This window comes from Suncus etruscus, chromosome 7 (genome assembly GCF_024139225.1).
Source record: "Suncus etruscus isolate mSunEtr1 chromosome 7, mSunEtr1.pri.cur, whole genome shotgun sequence".
In the NCBI taxonomy this organism is placed as follows: Eukaryota; Metazoa; Chordata; class Mammalia; order Eulipotyphla; family Soricidae; genus Suncus; species Suncus etruscus.
The window spans coordinates 51881850-51908960 of NC_064854.1; the positions used below are offsets into that span (position 1 = coordinate 51881850).

Here is a 27111-nt window from a genome sequence, read left to right on the forward strand (position 1 = left end):
AGGTGCTTTCCTACTCATTCTGTTGTGGTTGAGAACTTTAAGAATTCATATCTCTGGGCTCTAGAGATAGCAGTGTTAGGGCGTTTGCCTTGCATGTGGCCAACTCGGGAGGGACTTGGTTTCCATATGATCCCGGGAGCCTGCCAAGAGCAATTTCTGAGTGCAGAGCCAGGAGTAACCCAAGTACTGCTGGGTATGGCCCCCCAAAAAATAAACTTTAAAAAAATTATATCTTAGGGACTAGTGCCTGAGCTTGAGAAGGGAAGACCCTGACTGAATAGCAAACTTGATCTGAATCAGCCCCTACAGCCATGCACTGAGAGCACATTAGTCAGGAGGAAAGCCTCCTTTCAAAGAAGCTAACTAACGAGGATTGTCAGGGTCAAATTGGAGGCAGCATTTCCCACTGAGAGGAAGTAGAAGGCAGGACGAGTGAACACCTCAGAGGGAGGCATTGCTTGATTTCCACAAAACTTGATTTCTTTCCCTAAGTTCTCACATCATGAGGTTTCACTATGGCCAGAGATGTAGCCACTCAAAATTAAGTTTCATACTCGCCTCTTTTTCCTTTATAAGATCACCCATATCTAGCCACACAATCAATTAACCTCAGCTCTAAGACCAAGCCAGACTTGGAAAGGACATTTCCAAACCTCAAAGGCTTGGCCCCAATTTTAGCTGATAAAAAATGCATCAGCACTATGAAATCAGTATCTAAAAGATGACTAATGCAGCCAAGAGATTTGAAATTCAGTTACCCCTCACCTTACATGAGTCATTTTGATAACATGTTATTTTCCATCCCTCAGACAGTAAAAATGATGTCATTCAGCAAATTATGTAAACATAGCAACTATTTGTAACTAGATTATAGTATTAATTCAATAAACAATATTTAATATTATTAGGAAATAAAAGCTGACATTTGATTTAGCACCCCTAACTGTACCGTTATTGGTTTCAAATGTGAATGTAGATACCTAAAACTATTTTACAGAAACTCTTCATTTTAAATATTTTATAAAACCTCTACGTATTTAAAAAGATTACTTTCATACTTTAATGTTGATTCAGAAGGTCATGATTTGCAAGTTTTATAATGGGAGGCAATTTTACTTGACATTTCTTATCTCTGTTTAGAGAGTATTTCCCCTAACCCAACAGCACTCAGGGGTCACTCCTGCCTCTACAACTCAGAAATCACTCCTGGCAGGCTCGGGGGACCATATGGGATGCTGGGATTCGAACCAATGTCCTTCTGCATGCAAGGCAAATGCCCTACCTCCATGCTATCTCTCCAGCCCCCATCCCTAACCTTTTTTGTTTTTTGTTTTTGGTTTTTCAGGTCACACCCATTTGATGCTCAGGGGTTACTCCTGGCTAGGCGCTCAGAAATTGTCCCTGGCTTGGGGGGACCATATGGGATGCTGGGGGATTGAAATCCTTGGCTAGTGCTTGCAAGGCAGACACCTTACCTCACCGGACCCATCCCTAACCTTTTTTAAAAAACCAAATGCTTGCTTGTTTTAGCATCCTCTCCTATGAAGCAGGTAGAGAAATAAAAGGTAAATGTCAGAGATGTTTACAAAGGGCTTCAAAAACCTTTGAGATCTGACACTTAACCAATAATTATAATAATTGGTTCTGAGAAAATTTATCATAAAAGAAATACTGTAAATCTCTCTGTGTACACACACACACACACACACACACACACACAAAACCAACTTACTTGAGTTTGGAAAAACTGAACATCCTTTCAATTTTGGTAGTTTTTCAGGAAAAGACTGTATGAGCACGTGTAGGAACTGAACCTACTTGGTGCCGGGAAGATGGCTTAGAAAAGTGTATGCAGTAAACCTGGGCCTGATCCTCAGCATCTCGTGGTCCCAGGCGCTACCAGCTATGACCTCCAACCTCAGGCAACCTAAAGGTGCCTTGGTTGACATTCGGAGGTGTGGACAGCTTACGGAGATGCCATGCCAGGACATTTAAACAAAAAGTCTCACGGGGGAGCTGACATGCAGTCAAAGCGGGTTCAGAGATAACCAGATAATTACCCGTGTCGGTCTCTTCTGCAATTTCCAACTCTTCCATTTGAATACTATGATCCAACATATCTAAGAAATGGTCTCGGATTTCCTCAGCTGAGTCATCGCCAAATTTATAGTCACAGAGCATGACAGTGGACCCTGGGATGGGAACGAAGACTCGGTGAGGCAGGATGTGGATCTCTTTCTCAGGGCCTACACAGAGAAAAATCACAGTCAATCTCTCAGTCCTGGCACTGGGGGCCACAGGGCAGCACTACCCTATCTGGGGGTGTGGCTGTGCGCTTCTTTTCACAGACTTTATTTGGATTGCTCTAGTCTTATTTCATTCCTAAACATTCATTTTCCACATTGGTCTGAAGTGATGGGTTTCCTGAATTCAGTTCTATTTCCATGGGCTATGTGGGTCCAAAAGGTCCATCCTAGGAAGGTGCCAGGTCCCTGGCAACGGAAGGACACCAGTCCCACAGAAATAGCTGTCCCTTGAAGGTAAGGCCTGTTGGGAAACTCTTAGCCATGCAAGCATGGCTATCCAACCAAGGTCCCCCCTTCTTCATTGAAGCCTAGTAGAGCATGAGGGCATCTGGGCTGGGCCGAACACTCATTCTGTACCAGACCCTCTGGCTTCTCTCCCTGCCTGTGGTGCAGAGGGCCAGCAACAGCCCAGTCTCAGCTCTAGTCTCCTACCTGCTCCAGCTGGCCTTTATTCCACTTGTTCTCAGTCCCACTAGCTCTGGATCTTATCCAGTATATTAGCTATAATGTTATAAATCAAAGTTAGAAAAACAGAAGTGGATTTCATTAAGGAATAAACTTCATTTTTGGTGAGGGGGATATATATAAAATATATTTCCCCTAATTTCAACCATGGTCACTGGGCTGAGCAAATATATGTAATGATTGTTTTGTTCTACATCAGGAGTCTAGTTCATTATCAAGAACAGAATGACCTCTGAGGAGTAGGGAAGGGTTGAAAAATTCCTGAATGTGCAGATAAAGTCAGGAGTCAGTGCTCATGGCATTCTCCATTTCCTTATCAAAAAGCAAAGGCTTCATCTAAGTCCAAACAGAAGGTGAGGAAGCAGTGTTTCCAGTGCTCAGGAAATGCCATAACTCACAGGGATGTACTACTGCCAGATTCTGCTGATTATCTTGTTTTCACAAGAGCCCGGGAGGACAATTTCATTCCTTGTGACGAGACTGACTCCTAGCTGTAGATGACAGCACTGCAGGTTTCATCACCAGGAAAGCCCTGCACCCCCCTACAACTCCTCCCCCATCCCCGTCCTTCCAGAGAGGGGTTTTCAGGCTGATGGCCAGGCCAGTCTACGAGACAGCCAGAAAGTGCATGTCACGCCAAAATGCCAAATTTTTAAAGTTACTTCTAAATAATTTCACGATGGATGGGAAAGGGGGAAAAAAAGATCAACTCATTATAAAACTGGTTGCCAGAGCCAAAGCACAGTGGGAGGGTATTTGTATTACATGTGACCGATCTCATTTGATCCCCAATAGCCCAGAAGGTCCTCACGTACTGTCAGATGTGGCCCCAAACCCCTCAATCCAAAGAAAAATAATTAAAAATGGGGGGGGGGAGGTGGCCTTTCATTCAACACCACACACACCTCAGGAAGAAGTGTCAGAAATCATCTCTGGGAGAGGATATACGGCGGAGCCACAGGGCTCAGTGAGTTAGTTATAAAAGGAGAAAAAATGTTCAGTGGAGGCCAACAGAGTAAGACTTGAGATTGGCCAGCTGAGAACAGAGCAGAACGTACACCAGAGAGTTCAAGCAGGTAGCATGTACCCAAGCTGAGCTGGCCCTGCCCAGATGAAAGCGCTGCCCAGGACTAAGCACCAGGAACTCAGGCCCTAAAATCCCAATGCCTTGGTAGGCCAGGGACAGTATCTGGAAAGAATAAGAGCAACCAATTGTGCATGTACCACATATTAAACCTACTCAAGTACCTATTTTTGTACACAACAAGAGATTATAACTAAAACCTTGCAAAAAATTCAGTAGATATTAATTTATTTTATTATTATTATTATTTATTATTATTATTTTTGGGTTTTGGGTCAAACCCGGCAGCGCTCAGGGGTCACTCCTGGCTCTATGCTCAGAAATAGCTCCTGGCAGGCTCGGGGGACCATATGGGATGCCAGGATTCGAACCACTGTCCTTCTGCATGCAAGGCAAACACCCTACCTCCATGCTATCTCTCTGGCTCAGTAGATATTAATTTAAAATGGTAATAGTGTTTACCAGTTCTGGTAGAAGTTTAAACAAAATAAAAAAAAATTCCTTCTTAAACCATTAGAAGTATTAAAGGTAAAAAACAAATTGCTATTGGAGGAGGGGTGGCAGCTAACCACTTTTCATTCAAAATTACAATAAAAGACAATGCTATCAAAGGTCTGGGTAGCTCAAGATAATGTCATTATTTCTTTCCATTTTAGGGTGTCAGGGGTCAAATTCAGGGCCATATACATACAGAGCACATGCTCTATCGATGAACTACATTCTTCACCCCCTATCACATTTCACTGCTGTCGCTGAGACATCAGTTCAATCAACATCAGCGAATAAAGGAAATTCAATTTGGACTCTTAACTTTTTTGTCTGGGCTCTCATTCAAAATCAGTTCCTCGAATAGGATATCACAACGGTCAGCAACTGTATTCAGAATATCTCGCTTCACAGCCTACGGGAGAAAAGAGTTACTCCAGGCTGACATGAGTTTATGTCCCACCCCAAACACTGTGCAACACAAGTACCTGCACAGCATCCTTGACCTTGGGCCTGTTGCCATGGAGATAAGCTCTGCACTTCACTGCGCCTTTGAGATTTATGGAACCGCTGCAAATCTGGACGGTGGCCGTGGATCTATGGTCTGAATTCAAAAGCTGATGGACAAAATCTGTTTTAAGTCTGGATGGCCAAGAATGATGTGCATGACAAAACGACATTTTGTTATATAAGCAAATATAAAATTTGTTATATAAAACAAATTGTTATATAAGCATTTCCAGAATTGATCTAAATGTTCTATAAATCTTGTGTCCTAAAAGGGGTTGGGGGACCCGGGTCAGCGGTGTTCAAAGCACATTACTTCCTTTGTTATATATCACTCTGGCCCCAACGGAAATTCTTTTTAATGACAAGTCTCAGATAGTACAGTGGGAAAAATGTGGATGCCTTGCATAAGGCCAACCCAGTTTTGATCTGTTACTATATTCAGTTCCCTGAGCCCTACTTGGAGTGATCCTTGAACACAGAGCCAAGAAGGCCTGAGCACAACTGGGTATGGCCTAAACATCACAAAAACAAAACAAAACAATTTAAAGTTCAACAAGTGAGTTTTATCAACAGCTAAATACAGAGAAGAAATTATAATGTCTTCATATAATGCCAGGATGGACTTAGTGTCTTTTCTGTTCCTTTAAAAACTATGTACCACTGGCTTACTTTCCTGTTTTCATGTTTCTTAACTACCAATAAAATAAAAATCTACCAACGTTCATGTGCTTTTATGTCAGTTCTTGGGGATCATTTCAAGGAGGATTAAAAATCAAAAGCATGCATATTTTCCAGGGTAATTAGAGGTCTCAAGTTTTTATTCTTTGAAAGCAAATTCTGACTCTAAAGAAATTTAAAACAACTTAAAAAAAAACAAAACAAAATGACAAAACCTCAAAAAATGTCCTAATTCTGTGTGGCCTTTTACCAGTCAAGCTGCACTTCAAATGAAGTGTATCTCAATTCTTAGCACTGCTGAGTGCAAAGCTTTTGTGTTAAGAATCACAACTTTTGGGCCAGAGAGATAGCATGAAGATAAGGCGTTTGCCTTTCATGCAGAAGGACAGTGGTTCAAATCCCGGCATCCCATATGTCCACCGTGCCTGCCGGGGCGATTTCTGAGCATATAGCCAGGAGTAACCCCTGAGCACTGCCGGGTGTGACCCAAAAATCAGAAACCAAAAAAAAAAAAAAAAAAGAAAGAAAGAATCACAACTTTTGTTTACAAAGCCTATAGCTAATATACATAAACACATATTTAAACAAGTTTAATCTTAATATGTATTCATATACATATCCATAGTGTATACTATACATCCTCCATAGTGTAAAGTTGCTATAAATTTGGAGCTAAATCGTCTTTGGAAGATAGCCACACCTAAAGCTGCGCTCAAGGACCATATGGGATGTTGGAGATAGAACCCAGATTGGCTACCTACAAGACAAGAGCCCTCCCCACTGTACTATCTGTTTGTCAAAAGCCTTTAAAAACTTGAGATAAAAGACCCAAATAGATGTTATCAAAATGTTTCTAGAGCTGCATGTTTTTAATACAGCTAATCTCTTACATCTCTCAAAACCCTTCGACTTTCCCTTACAAACGTAAAGACAGAATTGCATCATGGTTATTCTTAAAAGTGACATATTTGAGATAAGTCACACTTAAGATATATTTACCAGCTGCCTTAGCACTCTGACATCAAAAGCATGACTAGCTGCTTGAGCATTTCCTCGAGATTTTTTCTAGGGGGGAGAGAAAAAACAAAACACATTATGTTAAAAAAATGTATTACTGAGTAATATAATAAAAAATGACAGTGGGATGTCAAGGGCCATTTAGGGAACTAAGGAATTTGGGCAAAGTTTGAGTATTTGTTCTCCTTTGGCTTTTTCTGTGTTTTGGTGAGGGCTCCTATCTATTAGCATGTGATCTCAGTTCTTGCTTCGATCTGGCAGACAACTCAAGCTGGGAAGGGAGGTGATCTAGGAATCCACGACTGCCCACTGTCATATTCTCAGGCTGTTTCCAAGCATCCTGCACAGAATAAGCCATGCAGAACTCAGCTGGCTGGGAAAGTGTACAACATTGGTGATATGGTTTCCACTCCTCTAGAGTAGAGAAGAGTAGTGGGGATGGTCCTAGAAATCCAGGAAGCTGGGGTACAGCTTTGAACAAAGCTTTCATAAGGAGACGAGGCTTGAGGTTCTGCACTGCTCTGGCAGGCCAGCCATGTATGTGACCTTTAGCTCAAAGCAAGTGGAGTCTACTGTGGACTTAGGTCCTTTGCAGGTGTGAAACCCAAGATCTCAGAAATACGATCCTGAAAAACAAGTGCAAAATGCCATTAAAAGGCTTTAAAAATATGATGAAGGGGCTGGAGTAATAAATAACACAGTATATAAGGCATTTGTTTTGCATATGGCCAACCCAAGTTCCATCCCTGGTATCCCATATCGTACACGAAGCCTTGCTAGGAGTGATCCCTGAGTCCAAAGCCAGGTGTAATCCTTGAGCAACACCAGATGTGGCCCCAAAACAATTTAAACCAAATAAAAATGGAATGAAAATGGAGGCAAGGACTAAAAAACTAAAAGTTAAACAACCTTCCTTTTTCCTTAAGCCCAGAGAGTTTTTTAAATGAGATCAGTCCCCTCAACTCACCTGTCCTTCTACTAAGTCACTATCTTCATCCTTCACTTGTCCGTTAATCAGGTAAATACTGTTTTCTATTTGCTTGGCCCAGCGTGCAAGACCGTTCTTAAAAGAAAGACAAGACAGAAACATTTCAGGTAGTCACCTCAATGAAATCCCCTGTCTTCTCCTTCTTCCTCCTACATGGAAATAGGAAAAAAAATAAAACCCAAGGATCAGCAGTATGCTATTAAAATTCCCTCACCTAAGCCAGAAGTGTTGATTTCCGATGTTGGTCCATGTTTAATGACATCTTTCTAATCTTATTCTCCAAATTCACAAACTGTCAAAGAGCAAAGTAACCACCTGAACACAGTTAACCCACATGCCATCATCTGCATGGTCCTTAAACCATATAAAAAAAAAAAAACACAAAAAAAACAGCCTCAATGGGGCAGGAGACATAGCACACAGTAGGGCGTAGGGCGTTTGCCTTTCAAGCAGCAGATCTAGGACCAATGGTGATTCAAATCCTGGCATCTCATATGGTCCCTGTGCCTGCCAGGAGTGATTTCTGAGCAGAGAGCCAGGAGTAATGTTTATGGACCAAAACCCAAAAACAAACAAAAAAAGAGCCTCAAGCCAAATACAAGAACACTAAAGAGAATAGAATAAATAAGCAAGTCCCTTCAACAGAAAAAGAAAACACCAATGAGGGATAAAAAAGAAAGGCATAGCGGAATCACAAGTAGTAAGGCGTCTGTCTGCCTTGCACGCGCTAGTCTAGAACGAACCGTGGTTCAATCCTCCTGCTTCCCATATGGTCCCCCAAGACAGGAGCGATTTCTGAGTGCATAGCCAGGAGTAACCCCTGAGTGTCACCAGGTATGGCCCCAAAACCAAAAACCAAGGGAAAAAAATGGCATAAAAATCAGTAAAAGGACTAGAAAGGGAAAGACACAAAATTTTTGTCTATTTTGAGGCCACACCCAGCAGAGCTCATAGTTACTCCCAATACTGTGCTCAGGGATTACTCCTGATGGGTTCAGGAGATCATATGAGATTCGGGGGTCAAACCAAGGTTGGCTATATGCAAGGTAAACACTGTTGTGCTATCTCTGACCTAAACACAATATTGTCCTGTCCTTCTATGCTACCCTGGCCTCTACATGACTGCCAAGTAGTTAAGAAAAACCTACTATGGGAAACAGGCCCCATGGGATGTGCCTTGTCTCTAGATCTAATCAAGCCAGGTGACTGGTTACCCTCCCGGCACACCGCCAGGATTGGGTATCTGAGGAGCAGAAAGCAGGTGCTTCCATAATACCTTAATGTTTCTCTCCAGGGGGTGGGCGACAGAAGTGGATGACAAAGGAATGTGCAGGTTGACATCGAGTGTGCACTCCAGAGACAGCCATGATGCTGAGAGTCTGCTCTGGTACTTCCAGTCAGCAGGCCTGGCAGAGCTCTGAGCAGTGAGAAATAGGAGAAATGTCAAACAGAGACCTATGTGGGGCAATGTGGGATTTTATCGCAGTTCCACTCTGCTCCCTACATACTCTGCTGGCTTAAGATATATGATCAGAGTGGGGGGCAAGTGTGAGACATACAGGAATTGAGTGACCCAGTCTAGGCACTGGAAACAGATGACCCAAGGTCACAAATCAGAGAATGGAGCTGACAAGACAGGAGAGTAGGCAGGCGGTGTTGGGGGGGGGGACGGACGGGGACAGAAACAATGAATGACCTGAGTAAATGTCAATATAAAACTTAAAAACAGAATGTAGCCCCCCAGATTCCCAGCACCAGGCCCTAAGGCCTGTGTTGGGTCCCTCCACTCTCAATGCACCTCATTAATTTGTCACCAAGAAATAATCAAGAAACTCCATTCTTGGGCTCTTCTCATCATCCCAAAGAGAGAAGCAGTGGAACTGCCAAAGTGTTTCCACAGTGGTGGGACCCCATGTGGATTCCCCAAAAAGTTCCTATCTAAGCATTTTCTACAGTCAGTGGAGCCCCCAAAAGCTCCTCCATAAAGCGTTTCTGACAGTCGAGGGGATAAAGCATGCTATATATCAACTCTGGCCACAATTTCATTTTTTTTTAAACTTTATTTATTGATTGGTTTTTGAGCCACACCCAGTGGCACTCAGGGGTCACTGCTGGTTCTGCACTCAGAAATCGCCCTTGGTAGGCTGGGGACCATATGGGACGCCGGGAGTCGAACCAGGTCCCTTCCAGGTCAGCCACATGCAAGCCAAACACCCTACCACTGTGCTATTTCAGATCAGTATCAGTGTGATTAAGTGAACTTTGTGACAACATGCAGAACATGGACCCATCAAACATCCCGAAATGGCAACCTAGGAGCTCATGAATGAGCAGGCACATTTCTTGTGTGCAAGGGCAGTAGGTGAGAGTGACACAAGAATGGAACAAGACCAAAGCTCAGCTTCTCTAGGCATCTCCCACTACTGCTGTGTCCTTGCCATGGGTGGACAGAGGCAGGTCAGAGATCTGGGTGGGAGGGAACCTGACCCATCCTGAGGTTCCTTTGAGCTCACAGGAACATGTCAATTTTCCAGTGGGGGTGGCTCACAAGCTCAGTGAGAGGCTCAAGCCTGGTCTTATGCTATCCTCTGGAGAAAAAAGTGCAGGGGTCACTGCTTCCTCATGCCAAGTGCCAGCCTAGATTCTGGGATTAAGATATCTCCTTAAGAGTCCACAATCCGAAGCCAGCCTCTCAGATCCAATATTGACAAGCACTTCAAGGGAGGAGGAAGCAAATAAAAAAAGTCCAACTGAGGAAAAATCAATGTTCCTGGCTGTGACCCAACTGCATGACAGGGGATCTGCTCAAAGAAAGCAATAGCCCTGAAAGTGACTGAAGTGCAATAGAAACAGTCTATTTTAAAAGCAGCTCTTGAGCAATTATACTTACCTTTGGATCGAGGATATCATAAGTTCTGCAAGAAATTCTTTACTAATTAAGGAAAGATACTACCAAAAGGAGATATTCTGGCTAATAAAAACAAATAAACAAAAACAAAAAAGTATCAAGAACTAAAGAATATAAGACATGCATTCAGGTTTTTACAAAATCTACCACTTCACACATGCCTGTGAATGCACACATGGATGTTGAATGAACAACATCCTTTCATGAGTACTCCACATGCATGTATATTTGCAGGGATAAATTACACTCTAATGTTTGTGGCATTCTCAGTGAATTCCTACTGGTCTGAAATCCTGTCTGTCACAGTAACAGAATGAGAGTGGAGACACATACTCCTTAGCAATACCCTTTCTGTAGGCAGCAGGACAGCCTTGACATCTACTCAGGTCATTCACTGGAGTCAGGCCAAGACGGTTGCTGTGTCCGGATACTCTTGCACAAAATTTTGGTAAGTAACAAAGTGAATTCTGAAGCTCAAATTCCACTGTCTGTTTCAGAAGATTTGGAGGATGACCCTCTGAGGCAGAGGTACACAGAGGCTGATGATGGCTCTAGGCCATCTCTCAGGCCTGAAGGGGGTTTACAGCAGGCCTCACTCCGTGGGCTTCACCCTGTCTTATGTCTTTGCTGCAGCCTTTGCTTGCCAGACCAAGGGAAGCCTAGGAAGGTAGCTCAGAGGGACCCGGCGAGCTCCTAGGCCAGAAACCAGTGTGCTTGGGACACCCTTACAATTCACAGGCCCTGAGCTGTCTACAGTGACAACTGGGCTCATCAGGGTCTTACTGAATACCACGTACCAATCTTGCCACCACTCTTGGCTGCTGCTACCACTACAGAGATTAGCATCAGCCCAAACCATGTGCTCTTCGCACAAAAACATACCAACAAAGCTGGTATTTTGTTGTTTTGGTCATACCTGGTGGTGCTCAGGGTTATTCCTGGCAGGTTGGGGTACCATATGGGATGCTGGGGATTGAACCTGGGTTGGCCACATGCAAGACAAAGACCCTGCCTGTGGTGCAATCACGCTGGCCACATAAGTTGATGTTTTAAATGAGGGCACAGATGAATGCCTGAGCAGGGGAAAAATCTTACACACAGTTTTCTGGCCTCCTATATGGTAAAATGAAAATAAAAGATACTTCTTGGTTGGAGAGCTGATGTGAAGCATCACTCGCTCTGAGCTTTCATCCTCTGTGAAGCTCCAGAGTCTCTTCTCGGTCATGGACTTGCCCACAGCGAAGAGGAGCTGCAGGAGAGAAAAGCATGTTGCTGTGAACCAAAAGAGGGCAGGGAGAGAAGCAAAGAACAGGAGCAGATGAGTTCCATAATCTTGATGCTTCTCTAGTGCCCAATGCCTGTGATTTCAGACACAATCATTGAGACAACAATCTTGAAAGATGTCTCCAAAGATGATCCTATGCCGAGAGTGAACCCAGCTCTTCACCATCTCATCTTTTACTTCTAGGAGCCCCACCTGACTGCGTTCACACAAGTGCGCAGAATGGGGTTCCATATGCTGGGCATGTGGCCTCTTTCCCGATCCAACCCCAGACTCCAACAGGCTCTTCCTTCGAGTACCACCAGCCAGTGTGAGGAAAAGTTTGAGGAGGGAAACTTACTGATCCCACCCGCCATAATTCAACGTCTCCTCAGATTCTTAGGACTAAAGCACAAGGAAGCAGCAGGGCCTGCCTGGGTTTCCTCAGTGAGGCCACTGTCACCACAAACAGGGCATGAGCTAGCCACTGAACCCACAGTGATTTGGGCAGTTCCAGGAACCAGAGGGCAAAACAAGCATAAGAGGTGCAAGTTTCCAATGGGAAGGAGCATGGCAAGCTGAGCGGCCGACTCCCATTTTCCTCATTGGACCCTGTTGGACACAATCACCAGGACCTGAGGGTGGGGCACAACTCAGGGGGTGCTGGAGAGCTGGGAAATCCAGGAGACTAATTCTGAGCCACACGTTTTAGTTATGTAAAAATTTTTTAAAAATGAAGCTGGAGCAGGGCAGAATGAGCCACCAAAGCCAAAACCAAAACAAAAATAAAAAAAAAGATGTTTCACAGCTGAACAACCAGTGAGTCAGAGATGAAATCAAAGAGGAAATCAAAACATTTCTAGAAACAAATGACAATGAAGACACAAACTATCAGAACTTATGCGACACAGCAAAAGCAGTACTCAGAGAAAAATTTATAGCTTTGCAAGCACACATCAGAAAGGAAGAAGGGGCCTACATAAATAGCTTAATAACACAGCTTTTAAAAATTAAAAAATGAAGGGCCCGGAGAGATAGCACAGCGGCGTTTGCCTTGCAAGCAGCCCATCCAGGACCAAAGGTGGTTGGTTCAAATCCCGGTGTCCCATATGGTCCCCCGTGCCTGCCAGGAGCTATTTCTGAGCAGACAGCCAGGAGTAACCCCTGAGCACTGCCGAGTGTGGCCCAAAAACCAAAAAAAAAAAAAAAGAAAGAAAGAAAAAGAAAAAATGAAAAAAAAATGAAAAAATGATCACCAAAGGAGCCAAAAATAGATAAGCAGAAGGAAATTTTAAAGTGTAGAGCAGAAATCAATGTACTGGAAATCAAAAACACAATCTAAAGCAACTGAAGTTGGTTCTTTGAAAAAATAAACAAGATTGATAAACCACTGGCAAAACTCCCAAAGAAAGGGAGAGAGAGAAACTTGATAAACTGGATTAGAAATGAAAAGGGGGAAGATCACTATAGATATTGCAGAGATTCAAAAGGTAATCAGATACTACTTTGAGAAACACTCTACCACGAAACATGAAAACCTGGAAGAAATCGAATGTTCCACAGTTAAACCAGGATGATATAGCATACCTAAACAGACCCACCACTAGTGAGGAAACTAAAAGAGTAATCAAAAGTCTTCCCCAAAACAAAAGCCCAGGTCCAGATGGATTCACTAACAAATTCTTTCAAACCTTTCTAGAGAAACTACTACCTATACTTTTCAAGCTCTTTCATTAAATTGAAAAATCAGGAACACTCCCAAATAGTTTTTATGAAGCTACCATTACCCTGATACCAAAACCAGACAGAGATGTTGCAAGGAAAGAAAACTACAGACCAATATCCCTGATGAATACAGATGCAAAGATCCTCAACAAAATTCTGGCAAATAAGATCCAATGTCTCATCAAGGAGGTCATACACCATGACCAAGTAGGATTCATTCCAGGAATGTAGGGATGGTTTAATATATGTAAATCAATCAACATAATACACCATATCAAAAAAAAGAAAAATAAAAAATAAAAACCATACGACCATATCAATAGATGCAGAGAAAGCATTCAATAAGGTCCAACACCCATTCTTAATAAAAACTCCCATCAGGATGGTAATAGAAGCTTTTCTCAACATAGTCAAAGCCATCTATCATAAGCCAATTGCAAATATTATTCTTAATGGTGATAAATTAAAAGCTTTCCCTCTAAAATCTGGTACAAAACAAGGCTGCCCTTTCTCACAGCTCCTATTGAATATAGTGCTGGAAGTTCTTGCCATAGTGATTAAGCAAGAAAAATATATCAAGGGCATCCAGATAGGAAAAGAAGAAGCAAAGCTCTCACTGTTTGCAGATGACATGATAATATAATTAGAAAACCCTAAAAACTCTACTAAAAAAACTTCTAGAAACAATAGATTCATATAGCAAAGTGGCAGACTACAAAATTAATACACAAAAATCAATGGCCTTCTTATACACCAATAATGATAGAGAAAAAATGGACATTAAAAAACAGCCCCATTCGCATTAGTGTCACACAAACTCAAATATCTTGGAGTCAACTTAAGATGTGAAGGGCCGGGGCCGGGCGGTGGCGCTGGAGGTAAGGTGCCTGCCTTGCCTGCGCTAGCCTAGGACGGACCGCGGTTCGATCCCCCGGCGTCCCATATGGGCCCCCAAGAAGCCAGGAGCAACTTCTGAGCGCATAGCCAGGAGTAACCCCTGAGCGTCACAGGGTGTGGCCCAAAAAAAAAAAAAAAAAAAAAAAAAAAGATGTGAAGGGCCTATACAAAGAAAACTACAAAAGCCTGCTTCAAGAAATAAGAGAGGACGCAAGGAAATGGAGACATATATCCTGCTCATGGATTGATAGGATTAACATAATTAAAATGGCAATACTCCCCAAAGCATTATACAGATTTAATGTAATTCCTCTAATGAAACATGACATTCTTCAAAGAAGTGGATCAAACATTCCTGAAATTCATTTGGAACAATAAATACCCATGAATAGCTAGAGCAATCCTTGGAAAAAAAGAGTATGGGAGGCATCATTTTCCTAAACTTTAAATTGTATCACAAAGCTATAGTCATTAAAAAAGCATGGTATTGGAATAAAGACAGACCCTAAGATCAGTAGAATAGACTTGATTATTGAGAAAATGTTCCCCAGATATAAATCAATTAATCTTTGATAAAGGGGCAAGAAATGCAAATTGGAGCAAGAAAAGCCTCTTCAACAAGTGGTGTTGAGGCAACTGAACTTGCAAAAAAAGCGAACTCAGACCTCCATCTAACACCATGCACAAAGGTCAAATCCAAATGAATTTAAGACCTGGATATCAGACCTGAAACCATAAGTATACTAAACAAGACATAGGTAAAACACTCTGTGGCATTGAGACTAAAGGCATCTTCAAGATAAAAATAGAACTCTCCATACAAATGGAAACAGTGATAAACAGATGGGACTATATTAAGCTGAAAAGTTTCTGCACCTAAAAGGAAATAATGCCTAGGATACAAAAACCACCCACAGAATAGGAGAAACTATTCACCCAATACCCGTCAGATAAAGAGCTAATATCTAAGATAACAAGTTACTGATAGAACAAGAGAAAAACATCTAACCCAGGGGTCTCATACATTTTGTGGCCCTGCCCTAGAGGAATCGTTTTTTTTGTCTTGTTTTGTTTTAGTTGTTTGGGTCACACCCCACAATGTTCAAGGCTTACTACTACTGACTTTGCACTCAAGGATCACCCCGACTTTGCCTCCTGCGGCCCGCAGGTAAATTGAGTTTGAGACCCCTGATCTAACCCCATCAAAAAATGGGAAGAAGAAATGAACAAACACTTCCTCAAAGAAGAAATACAAATGGCCAAAAGACACATAAAAAAAAAAAGTTCCACATCACTAATTATCAGGGAGATGCAAATCAAAACAATAATGAGGGCCTGGAGAGATAGCACAGCGGTGTTTGCCTTGCAAGCAGCCGATCCAGGACCAAAGGTGCTTGGTTCGAATCCCGGTGTCCCATATGGTCCCCTGAGCCTGCCAGGAGCTATTTCTGAGCAGACAGCCAGGAGTAACCCCTGAGCACCGCCGGGTGTGACCCAAAAAACCAAAAAAAAAAAAAAAAAAAAAAAAAAAAACAATAATGAGGTACCATATCATGCCACAGAGACTGGCACACATCACAAAGAACAAGAACAATCAGTACTGGCAGAAATGTGGGAAGAAAGGAAGTCTCATTCACTGCTGGTGAGAATGATGTCTAGTCCAGCCCCTTATGAAAAACAATATTGAGATTCCTCAAGAAACTGGAAACTGAGCTTCTATATGATCCAGCTATACCACTCCTAGGGAAATACCCTAGGAAAACAAATATGTAATACAAAAAACCTTTCCTCACACCTATATTCATTGCAGCACTATTTACAATAGCCAGACTCTGAAAACAACCAAGATGCCCTTCAACAGATGAATGGCTAAAGAAACTGTGGTGCATACACACAATGGAATATTATGCAGCCATCAGGAGAGATGAAGTCATGAAATTTTCCTATACATGGATGAACATGCTTAGTGAAGTAAGTCAGAGGGAGAGAAAGACACACACAGAATAGTCTTGCTAATCTATGGCTTTTTAAGAAAAACTAAAGACATTGTTGTGATAATGCTCAGAGATGAGGGCCAGAAGGACCGGCTCATAAGAAAATCACCTCAAAGAGGGTGAGTGCAGTTAAAGAAATAATACACTAAAAACTACCATGACAATGTTAATGAATGAGAGAAGTAGAATGCCTGTTTCAAATAAAGGCAGGGTATGTTGGAGGAAGAAGATGGGGGCATTGGTGGTGGGAATGCTACACTGGTAAAGGGGGGGGCATTCTTTTTGTGACTGAAACCCAAGTACAGTCATGTTTGTAATCCCGGTGTTTAAATATATTATTAAAAAAAAAAAAAAGGTGTTGAGTGGTTCACAAAAAAAAAAAAAAATTGTTTCAGATAGGAGCTTGTCTTGCCTGTATTTGGCCTGGGTTCAATCTCCAGTACATCTGAGCTGGGGTCCCCTGGGCAAAGGTAGGAGTAAGCCTTGAAAATAACTGGATGTGGACCAAAATGAAAAATAAAAGAAAAAAAAATTCAATATAATCCCAACATAAAAAAATGATAGATGTCTAAATAAACATGCTTTGGACTGACATAGATATAAATATAACCAAGCTCTAAGAATTCTGCTCCCAGTAAGCATCTTGGTTAGCTTTGACTTACTCTGCGCAGGGCACTCGGAAATTCGCTGCCCATTTCCAAAGTTGTGATAACGAACACCCCAAGAACCAGAAGGCCTCCAGGGAGCATCCTGGACACCTGAAAGTAGAGAAGTGGATTAACACACACACAAGCATGTCATCCAGCACTGAAGCCTGCAGAGGTGAGTTTTTAAGGATGAAACTCCAAATCAAGAAGCAGAACTAAGTACATACACAGCACCAAGGCTGAGTTCTGAAAATTCAGCAAAATGGACAAAGGTAGGAGGAATAGGGGTCCACCAGAGTGGTGAGCCTGATCTTCCTACTTCACCAATCAAGCCACTCAAAGATGTGCACTCCCACTTGTGAAAATGTCTTCACAGGTCCCCACTGTGAAGAGGGAGCAAGTGTGAAATCCTTTCTCCAACATTCCCAAGAGCAGAGCCAGCACCCAACACAGCAGTCATGACTCTTTGCATCCTATTTTATTGGAGTCAGCCTCACTGGACACAGCTCCACCATGTGCAATGTTCCAGGATCTGTGGGACCCTTCCTTCATTTTTGCCCGAGGCACCCTAGAGCTTGCTGCTTCCCAGAGCTACTCCTTCAGACCAGCTGGCATGTCTGTTACTTATAAGCCTGATGGAGCATCTCTAGGAAATACTGAGGGGATGAAGTGACCCTTAACTCAACTTAACTCAATTCCTTTATCTTCTACTGTTCCCTTTGACTTTAATTTTCCAAAAAACTACTCACTGTTAGTGGGCATTTATGCTATTTCCAATTTTTCTTTTTTTTTTTTGGAGGGGGGCACATAATATTGGCTAAAATTGTAGGAAGTATTCATGTGCTTACAGAACTTTTGCTGCTGGCAGTTTCTTAGGATAGAATCACAGGCTAAGAAAAAATAACACGGCCAAGCTTCACCAAATATATGCATGGCACTGACATGATTTTAGTGCTACCAAGATCTCTCTGTGCTGTTATTCTCTGCCATGAGATTTTTTCTCTGGGCATGAGATTTTTTTATGCCTTAATGGATTAAAGAATTGGTCATAAAGTCCTCAGAAAATCAAATCACAGCTTAATTTCATAAGTTCTATAAATTCCACAGTCACCCAAATTTGACACAAGAAAAGTACCCTTCTATGGTTGGTTCCTCCACAGCCACTGACAACAGGAAGATGCTGACAGTGGAGAACAGCAGATGTAAGATTGGGCTCAAATTCCAGTGTCATCACTCCAGAGCTTTTCCAAACTTGAACGGGCCAATTATAGAAAGGAAATGAGGCTCTTTGAAATAATATTATAAATCAGCAGATGGGGGGGGGGGTCACCATGGACATAATGGAAACGACTCTGAAAAGCTGTATAAGCTGTGAGCACTTGAGAAGTAGTAGGCAGTTCCCACACACAGACTGACCTGACAGGCATGTGCGGCAATCCATTCCTCATCCACGGCATCCAGAGTAGCCGGCAAGGAGACGTGCTGTGGGGGGTCCTGGCGGGGTGGTGTTCGAGCAGCAAGAATCACATAATCCTTCTGAGAAGAAGGCTGTAAACCCAATAAGAAAGGCCATGTGAGCGCTCTGCGGGAGGACAGCCGCTGGAAGACACCTGAAAGAAGCCCAGCACATGCAGCAGGTTCAACTGGAACTGCTCCCACCACACGGGGACCCACCATAACATCCAGAACGTCACACAATCTGTGCCATTGCCCTTCGATGACTTGGTGACTAGCAGTGTGAATGGGCAGCAGTTTAACTCCAAAAGGTTGGAGAGAGAACATGGCCAGCAGGCAGGGGCATGAGCCTTGCACACAGTCAATCCATGCTCCAACTCAAACACCATCAGGAATGAGGCCTGAGCATCAGCAGGTGGGGCCCCACAGGTCACAAAGAAAGGGACTGAATGGTCTGACCACAGGAAAAAGTATACGTGCCTGTCCTATGAGAAGGCCAGAGACAGCAGCCTTCCCTCCAAGGCTGACATCGGCAAAGTACTGGCCCACGGTTTCTTCAACCACGTAGGTCCTTCCCATGATTCAGCGGTCAGTCTCCTGCACCTTTAGGAGACAAAGAGCAGTTTGAGCAGAAGAGTACAGCTATAATGGTGCATGTCATTTCCACCAATGAAGCGACCAGACTGTGACTACACCTGTTAGTGAACCTCAGCACTCTCCTCAAGAACTCTAGGTCCAACAAAGCTTCTGGATCCTATGCACAGTGCAATAGGCAACCTCCCACCAATCACAGCCAAAATAAGAGGGAACCAACTTTTGTGCTGGGGATATATCAGTAACACTCCCTCTCCCCCTGCCATTTCTTTTCCCTTTGGTTTGTTTCTGTGACCTATTTGGCAGTTGTTGGACACGTGCACTTTTATGAAAAAGATACGGTACACTCAGTTACAACGTAAGGCTGAGGAGAGAGGTGGCATAGTTAGGTGTTTTATGGGCCACAAGGGCACCCTCTTTGGTGGGAGTGTTGTGACAAGGGCTCCCAGGCCACAAGGCTGAGTTTGAACTCCTTGACCCCATGCATTTTTCTTCTATCTATCCGGTTTACTTCACTCTCGCAGTACCTATTTCAGTAGGCAGTGCTCAGAGCTTATTCCTTGCTCTGTGCTCAGGGTGGGGGTGGGGGTACATAGGGAGTGCTAAGGATTGAACCCGGGTTGGCTGTGTGCAAGGTGGCTTACTTAATTTGCTGTCACGTCTCTCCAACCCAAGCCTGATTTCTCATTTCAAATCTACTCCTTAGGATCCAAAAAGCTGACTCCTTGGGCTGAGCAAAGGTATTGCACACAGGAAGCCTTGATTCAGTCTCCAGCATCATGGGGTCCCCCAGGCTCACCAGGTATGGCCCAAAAAGCCACCACTCCAACCAGAGCTACTCATAAATGGCATCATCTTTGATAACCTCACATTAAACCTATATTCTCACTTGTCATTTCTGAAGTGCTCATGACAAGACAGAGTAAAATATAAAAAGCATAGGGGGAGGGTCTATGAAGACAGCACAGCAGGTAGGGCATGTGCAAGTGGTAGACCTAGATTCAATCCTTAGCATCCCGTCAGTCTCCAATACCAAGAGTAATTCCTGAACAAGAACCAGGAATAACCCCTGAGCATTGCTGGGTGTATCACCAAAACCAAACCCCCCAAAAGACCATAGTTGAAAGGGTTTCTATGAGATAAAAATGTACCAGGTTGGGGCTACAGAATATAGGAAAAGCACCTGCCTTGCAAGCCACTAACACTAGTTTGACCCCCAGCATCATATATGATCCTGATCACACCCCCAGGAGTGACTCCTGAGCACAGCACCTTGTACCAAATCAGATCCAAATGCTTTCCAAACCAAACTGATGGAACATTTCTACTCAAATTACATCTGGGGTCATGTCATCTCTCTGGGTCTGTTTTCTCTATTTTTCAGCTTTTAAAGATTTTGGGGTGGTACACTTTAGTTTCCTACAGTGAATCTGACACCGTTATTTATTAAAACCTCTCTCTTTCATGAAATCTCTTTATTCTTAAGCTACAGGAATGGAACTTAAGAGCACAAGAGCCAGTAAAAGGGATGTACTAACTAGCATCCCAAACCTGAAGAGAAAGAACAGAGTATTAGTGAATTAACAGAGGTTTAATTTACCAGAGTCTGGTAAATTAGGCCACGGATTCTTGAGCCAAAAGGGCTGAGTTTAAATGTCACCTCTGCCAGATGGTCCCAGCCTTGTCCCAGTGGAGTTTCGTGACCTTCCTTTATTCCAGAGCCCTCATTTATATGGTGAGATATTAAAGAGGCCTGCCATGGGTTTTTGTGAATACTGAAAGTCAGAAGTGCAAAAAGCAAGTGCTTTTTTATTTTTCAATTATTTCCTGGTGTCATTTTTTGGTGGTGCTCCGGATTTACTACTTACAGTGGTTGGGAGACCATATGAGGTGCCAGAGTGGCCCAAGGATGATGCAATGCTGCTTGGGATCGGCAGTGCCAGGGACTCGTGTACAACCCAGAAACATTTAGAGGACCATGTGGTGCTGGGAAGTGAACCTAGGCTGGATATATATGTCCTAACATTTGTACTAATCCCTGACCCCAGTCCAGGTAATGCTTACTTCCACCAAAAGATAAAAATCTACTGAGCTGAGAAGTCACCTGAATGGCTGATCTATTTTTCTTCAGAATTCTGGCTTGGGATCACATGCAGCGGTGCTTAGGGGACTATGTGGTTCTAAGACTCGAAGCTGGGACCCTGGGATGCAAAGCCTACATAAAAACCCTTTGAGCAGGGGCCGGAGAGATAGCATGGAGGTAAGGCATTTGCCTTTCATGCAGGAGGTCATCGGTTCGAATCCCAGCGTCCCATATGGTCCCCGGTGCCTGCCAGGAGCAATTTCTGAGCCTGGAGCCAGGAATAACCCCTGAGCACTGCCAGGTGTGACCCAAAAACCACAAAAAAAAAAAAAAAAAAAAAAAAAACCAAACCTTTGAGCCACCTCTCTCCCATCCCCCCTTTATCGCACTTAACCATGCATTATGATAACTTTTATCATGCGTTATACAGCCAAAGGTTTCTGGAAACAGGTTGCAGGATTCTGAAAATTATTTGGCACCATTGATTTGAGTCCATTCAAACTGTCTGAACTCCTGTTCTGAGGCCACAAAAGACTATGGGGACCTCAGATCTGTGCATGAGCACCTTTCTATTTTGAAGGTTGAGAGTCTAAGTAAATATGCTCATTTTTCAAGTGGGTGATATGCAATAAAAATATTATGGGCCCAAAACAGTAAAGACCTATATGCAACAGTCATCTATAATCAGAATCGATACAAAATATTTATTTTTTGGTGAGACTCTCTCTCTTTAGCTCTTTATTGATACACAAGAGCTGCCATTCTGGAAAGGTGAGAGGGGTTAAGGGCGAGTAGGGAGATCCACGAGAAACATTTTGCTGTTCAGTAAATCAATTTTATTTTTAGAGGGGTGGGAGACACACCCAGAAGTGCTCAGGGATCACCCCTGGAGGGCTCAGGGGATGGAGCCTGGTTGGCTGTGTGCAAGGCAAGAGCCCAGTGCACTATACTATCCCTGGGTTCTATTAAGTCAATTGTTAGAGAGAAATCAAAGAAGAAAGCACCATCCAATTCTGCTTAGGAGTCACAGAGCCAAGCCATGGAAACAACCCCTTCAATTCCAGCTGGCAAGGAAGAAGAGGTGATTTTCCCGAATGTCTTCACAATGCTTTGCTCCTTTTAAATCTTGCCGTTTTAAAATCTCGTTGTAAGGGCTGGAGCGGTGATGCAGCAGTAGAGGTTTGCCTTGCACACGGCTGACCTAGGATGGACTGCGGTTCGATCCCCCGAGCCAGGAGCTATTTCTGAGCACATAGTCAGAAGTAACCCCTGAGCATCAATGGGTGTGGCCCAAAAACCAAAAAAGGGGGGTGGAGCGGTGGTGCAAGGGGTAGGGCGTTTGCCTTGTACGGGCTAGCCTAGGACGGACCGCGGTTCGTTCCCCAGCGTCCCATATAGTCCCCCAAGCCAGGAGCGATTTCTGAGCGCTTAGCTGAGCGTCACCAGGTGTGGCCTCCAAACAAAACAAAACAAAACAAAAACTTGTTGTAAGACAACATTTTATGCCCGCTTCTCAGCACCTAGCCACTTTACTCCCAAGCTCCGCATAGGAACTCTGTACCCTGCACTCACTCATCATCGGCAGAGCTAGCTACAGTAGTAGACAAAGGCATGACAACCCCGCACTAGGGTTGGGATATGGTCCGACGCCGGTCCTGGAGCCACACTCGCTGTGACAACAACATGGAGCACGACCACAAACTGGGTGGGGTGAGGGCGCCTCCATATGGAAGTCAAAGACAGCAGGGACGATCCAGAGCCTAGTACAGCAATCAGGCCGCTTGGCAGACATTGAAGCGATCAAGGCAGGTGGTGGAGTCCGGGGGGGGGGTCACTTTGGACCCCAAAACCATAATGTTAATGCCATGGACACAACATTTAGTGCCTCGGGCATAAACATAAGGAAGAACTGTATGCCAGAAAATAGAAAAATGTTTCTTTCTTGTTTTGTTTTTGGACCACACCCGGTGACAGGGGTTAATCCTGGCTCTGGCTCAGAAATTGTTCCGGTCTTGAGGGACCATATGGGACACCGGGGATCGAACCTGTCCTAGTTTAGCGCCCTACCGCTTGCGCCAAAGCTGCGGCCCCTGGAGAAATGTTTCTTAAATGTTGGCTGGACACCAGTCCCCCCCTTATCACCCCCCCCCGCCAGCTTGCCACTGAGGCTGTCGGGGAGGACCGTCCAGATGTTCCCGCACTCGCACTCTCGCTTCTCACCAGCACAGGAGCCGCAGACCCGGGGCTCACCCAGCTGCGCGCGGCTTTCGCTTGGGTCACACGGCCCGCCCTCCACCCCGCTAGCAGCCACCCAGTACCAGATCCCGAGGTCGGGGTTCTACGTCCCGCGCCGTCGGTGCCGAAGTCGGCGCCGTGATGACCTCATGAAAACGCGACCGATGACCTCATGAAAAAGCGACCACAGGCGTCAGCTGCCGCCCGGGACTCATGGGCGCGCGCTGATGACGCAGAAGGCTCTTCCGCTCCCGCAGTGCCCCGCCTTTTCCGGGAGCCATTGGGAGCGCTGGCTCCCGTTACCCAGCCCCGCCCACATCCCGAGACCGATGCCCTCTAGTGGCTCCGTATCTCGAAGCCGCCCAAGAGGACGACCCATGGCAAGCCGGGGCATGGAGGGTAAGACGAGATGAACGAGAGGAAAAGAGCCGTTACACGGCCGGGCAGCGGGGAGGAAGCAGGACAGGTGCGCCCGGATTGACGGGGAGGAAACACCAAGTTTCCCAGCAGGCCTTGGGGCGTTAACGGCGGCTGAGCCGGACCGGAAGTCCGTACCGGAAGTGCGTACCGGAAGTACTTCCGGACCGGAAGTGCGTACGGGGTTAGAGGTCGCCCCGGAAGAGGGGCTGCTCCGAGTGCGCGCGCTCTTGGAGTGCGGGCGCAGCTGTTTCGCGTCGCTCCCGGGCTCACGCGAGCCTCGCCCTCCCAGGGTTGCGCCGCGGGACTCCGAGAAGGATCGGCGCGCGCGAAGCCCAAGGCGAAGGGGCCACGGCGGCTCCCCCGGCGACTGGCGCTCCCTGGGCCCTGGCGTCCTTCTCCGCGTCGTCCCCGGCGGGCCCTGGCTCGGCAGACATGGCGGCGGTGCTGCAGCAAGTGCTGGAGCGCGCGGAGCTGAACAAACTGCCCAAGTCGGTGCAGAACAAACTGGAGAAGTTCCTCGCCGACCAGCAGTCGGAGATCGACGGCCTGAAGGGTCGGCACGAGAAGTTCAAGGTGGAGAGCGGTGAGTGGAGCGGAGTGGAGAAACCCAAGGGAGAGCTGTGTCGTGCATCGCTCAGCTGCATGTCCCAGGGGCCTGTCCCTGTCCCTGGGCAGTACTGCAGACTCTGGGGATGGGGGACGCACCCCCACGCCCGCCTGCACTACCACAGGCGCATCCCGTTGGTGTCTGAGCACCGCAGGATGTGGCTATGGTTGGGTTGAGCTGAAGTTCAGCTGGACTGTCTCCCAACCTGCAGTGACCCCTGTCTACTTGATCCCAGCCCTTATTGGAGGAAGCAAGCATTGAACACTTACTTGTATACATATTTAGTGGTCTTATGCTCCCAGGTATTTGGATCATTCCAGGAAGAAGCAGTATTTAAACCGCTTTTTCCCGTGTAAGGTGATATATTCTTTTAGTCTGCTCTTCTGAAGCCTTGCCTGTATTTGGGGAAAGTGAGCCTATGCATCCATGCCTTGCGGTGTAGAAGGGCAGACCTCCCTTAGGACGGCTCTCCGATAAGGACTTTTTGGTGTCCTATCAATTATCTGCACAGGCTGGAGCTCGTAAGGATTTTTTTGCTGTGTGATTAATGATCTGACTCGGAGCCTCTTCTGTGGTTGCCAAGTGGCAACGTCTAGAATTTTGAATCTCAGGGTCATTGGAAGCAGGTGGTATTACTGGCTCGTGTATGACCTTTTCAATGCTCTTCTAGAGCAACAGTACTTCGAGATAGAGAAGCGACTGTCACACAGTCAGGAGAGACTGGTCGCCGAGACTCGGGAGTGCCAGAGCTTGCGGCAGGAGCTGGAAAAACTCAGTAAGTCAAATCGACGTCTTTGGGGAAGACACCCCTGAACACTGAGCGTACTTGAGACTACCCATTGTTCTCAAGTTCCCTTGTGCTGAATCTGGGTGCAGTGGTAAGGTTTTGGTACGAAGGGGGAATTCAGGGACTAGAGCTTTAGGACAGCGTGGAGGGCACTTACCTTGCACACAGTTGACCCAGGTTTAATACCCAGCACTCTATATGGTTGACCATCGGGAGGGGGGTGGGGCTGAGCATCACAGGGTGTGGCCCTGGGGAGAAAGAAAAAGGGTAGATTTAGTGGTCAGGATGCATCTGTTTTAATTCTGACTCCTATTGAAACATTTACATGTGCCACCTATGTCAGACTTAGTGAGTTTGGAAAACGGCTCTCATTAACATGTCTCATGCAGCTGTAGAGATCAAATTAGAAGAGTAACAGCTTTTTGAAGACACAGCATCATGCAACCACAAAAGGAGGGTGTGACGTGTTTGTTGAGAAACAAAAACTCACTTGTCTAGTTTGGTCTACGATTTTGATAAATGTGTGAATCTTGGAATAGAATTTCCTCTTTGAAACCCAATCATTGTGAAAGATAAATGAGTAGATTCTTTTTTTTTTTTTTTTTTTGGGTCACACCCAGCAGTGCTCGGGTTATTCCTGGCTCCAGGCTCAGAAATTGCTCCTGGCAGGCACGGGGGACCATATGGGGCACCGGGATTCGAACCGATGACCTCCCGCATGAAAGGCAAACGCCTTACCTCCATGCTATCTCTCCGGCCCCAAGTAGATTCTTTTTTAATTTGCTTTTCTTGTATTATGAAGTCATAGAAAACCCTCATGCTCTTAGTTGACATTTCATGATGATTGTATCCTACTTCTTTTCATGAGTTCAAAGCAAATACCAGGAAAGATATGTATAGGGTATAGTGTTAAAGATATAGCTTGATTGAAATTGATACCAGTAATTGAGGAAATGATCCAGGATACCCATAATCAAGGAATGGTTGGCTTTAAGCTCTCTATTAACAAGATAAATATGCATTAAGCTATTTGTTGAGGTTATAAATTATTTTGGGCATTTTTGTTCTACAGTTTTTGGTTGTGGGCTAAATCTGGCAATGCTCAAGGCTTACCCTGGCTTTGCTCTCAGGAATTACTCCTGGCAACGCTTAGATGACCATATGGGAGGTGGGTAATTGAACCCGGATTGGTCCTGTACTAGACAAATGTCTCCCTCCTGTATTGTCCCTCTTGCCCTCTAGTTTTAAAACCGTATAACTTAGATATTTGATTGTGTGTGTCCATGTACAAAAGGGCATAAGTAGAATAACAAACGCCAGTCCATTATCTGTACGTACACAGGGTACCGTAGGGTCTCAGGGAAAGATGGGAAAAAACCTTGGAGTTTAGTATGGCTTCTTGATGGGTTGTTTTTGTTTAAGCTTTATATTCTGGGGCTGTAAACTTAGAAAGTAGAAATTTAAAATAGAAAATTTAGGCTAGCTCACTTTTTATTACATTGCTTGCACAAGCTGTGACTGTTTTGGTGGAAGAGAATATCAAAAAGTCTTCTCAATCCTAATTCTAAGCATGAGTTTAAGGCAAATTCTAGCCTGGAATGAGAGGAGATTGTGGGGTTGGTGAATGTCAAGCTTAACTGCCTTTCCTTTGTGTTAAAAGATTTCTGTGGACTGATAACTGAGTTGATTTGCAAGTATAAAGTGTTGGCATTTACTCATCTTATGCCATGTTATTTTTCTGATTTAAAAAAATTATGTAAACAAGGTTACAAGGTTGTTCATGATGCGGTTGGGATAGGTTTTTGTTTTCCACGGTTGTAAAGTTCATGAAAATCAACATGCTCTTCTATTCAACTTCATTATTAAATAGTTCACTTTCATGCTAAAAGATGCTCTAAGGATTGTTGGCTAACAGGATCACAAATGAATTTAGAGACAGGCTAGCTTCTTTTTTAAAGTCGATA

At 44.5% G+C, this 27111-nt stretch overlaps 2 protein-coding genes across 4 annotated transcripts in view; one reads left to right on the forward strand and one right to left on the reverse strand.

Annotated features, from left to right (window-relative positions):
• ODR4 (odr-4 GPCR localization factor homolog) overlaps nt 1-23441 on the reverse strand; it is a 28498-nt gene extending 5057 nt beyond the window's left edge. Inside the window, exons 1-12 of the mRNA XM_049776663.1 lie at nt 23349-23441; nt 18902-19018; nt 18383-18514; nt 16982-17077; nt 11585-11691; nt 10425-10461; nt 8811-8951; nt 7514-7609; nt 6529-6594; nt 4830-4958; nt 4666-4756; nt 2061-2246 (exon numbers count right to left, since the gene is read on the reverse strand). Coding sequence (XP_049632620.1) covers nt 2061-2246; nt 4666-4756; nt 4830-4958; nt 6529-6594; nt 7514-7609; nt 8811-8951; nt 10425-10461; nt 11585-11691; nt 16982-17077; nt 18383-18514; nt 18902-19000 — 1180 coding nt within the window. The 5' untranslated portion in view covers nt 19001-19018; nt 23349-23441. The remainder of the gene's footprint in view (nt 1-2060; nt 2247-4665; nt 4757-4829; nt 4959-6528; nt 6595-7513; nt 7610-8810; nt 8952-10424; nt 10462-11584; nt 11692-16981; nt 17078-18382; nt 18515-18901; nt 19019-23348) is intronic.
• Nucleotides 23442-23631: 190 nt separating this feature from the next.
• TPR (translocated promoter region, nuclear basket protein) overlaps nt 23632-27111 on the forward strand; it is a 73296-nt gene continuing 69816 nt past the window's right edge. For all 3 annotated transcript variants that reach the window (XM_049776382.1, XM_049776384.1, XM_049776383.1), the window contains exons 1-3: nt 23632-23732; nt 24043-24336; nt 25031-25135. In XM_049776382.1, coding sequence (XP_049632339.1) covers nt 23663-23732; nt 24043-24336; nt 25031-25135 — 469 coding nt within the window. In that variant the 5' untranslated portion in view covers nt 23632-23662. The remainder of the gene's footprint in view (nt 23733-24042; nt 24337-25030; nt 25136-27111) is intronic.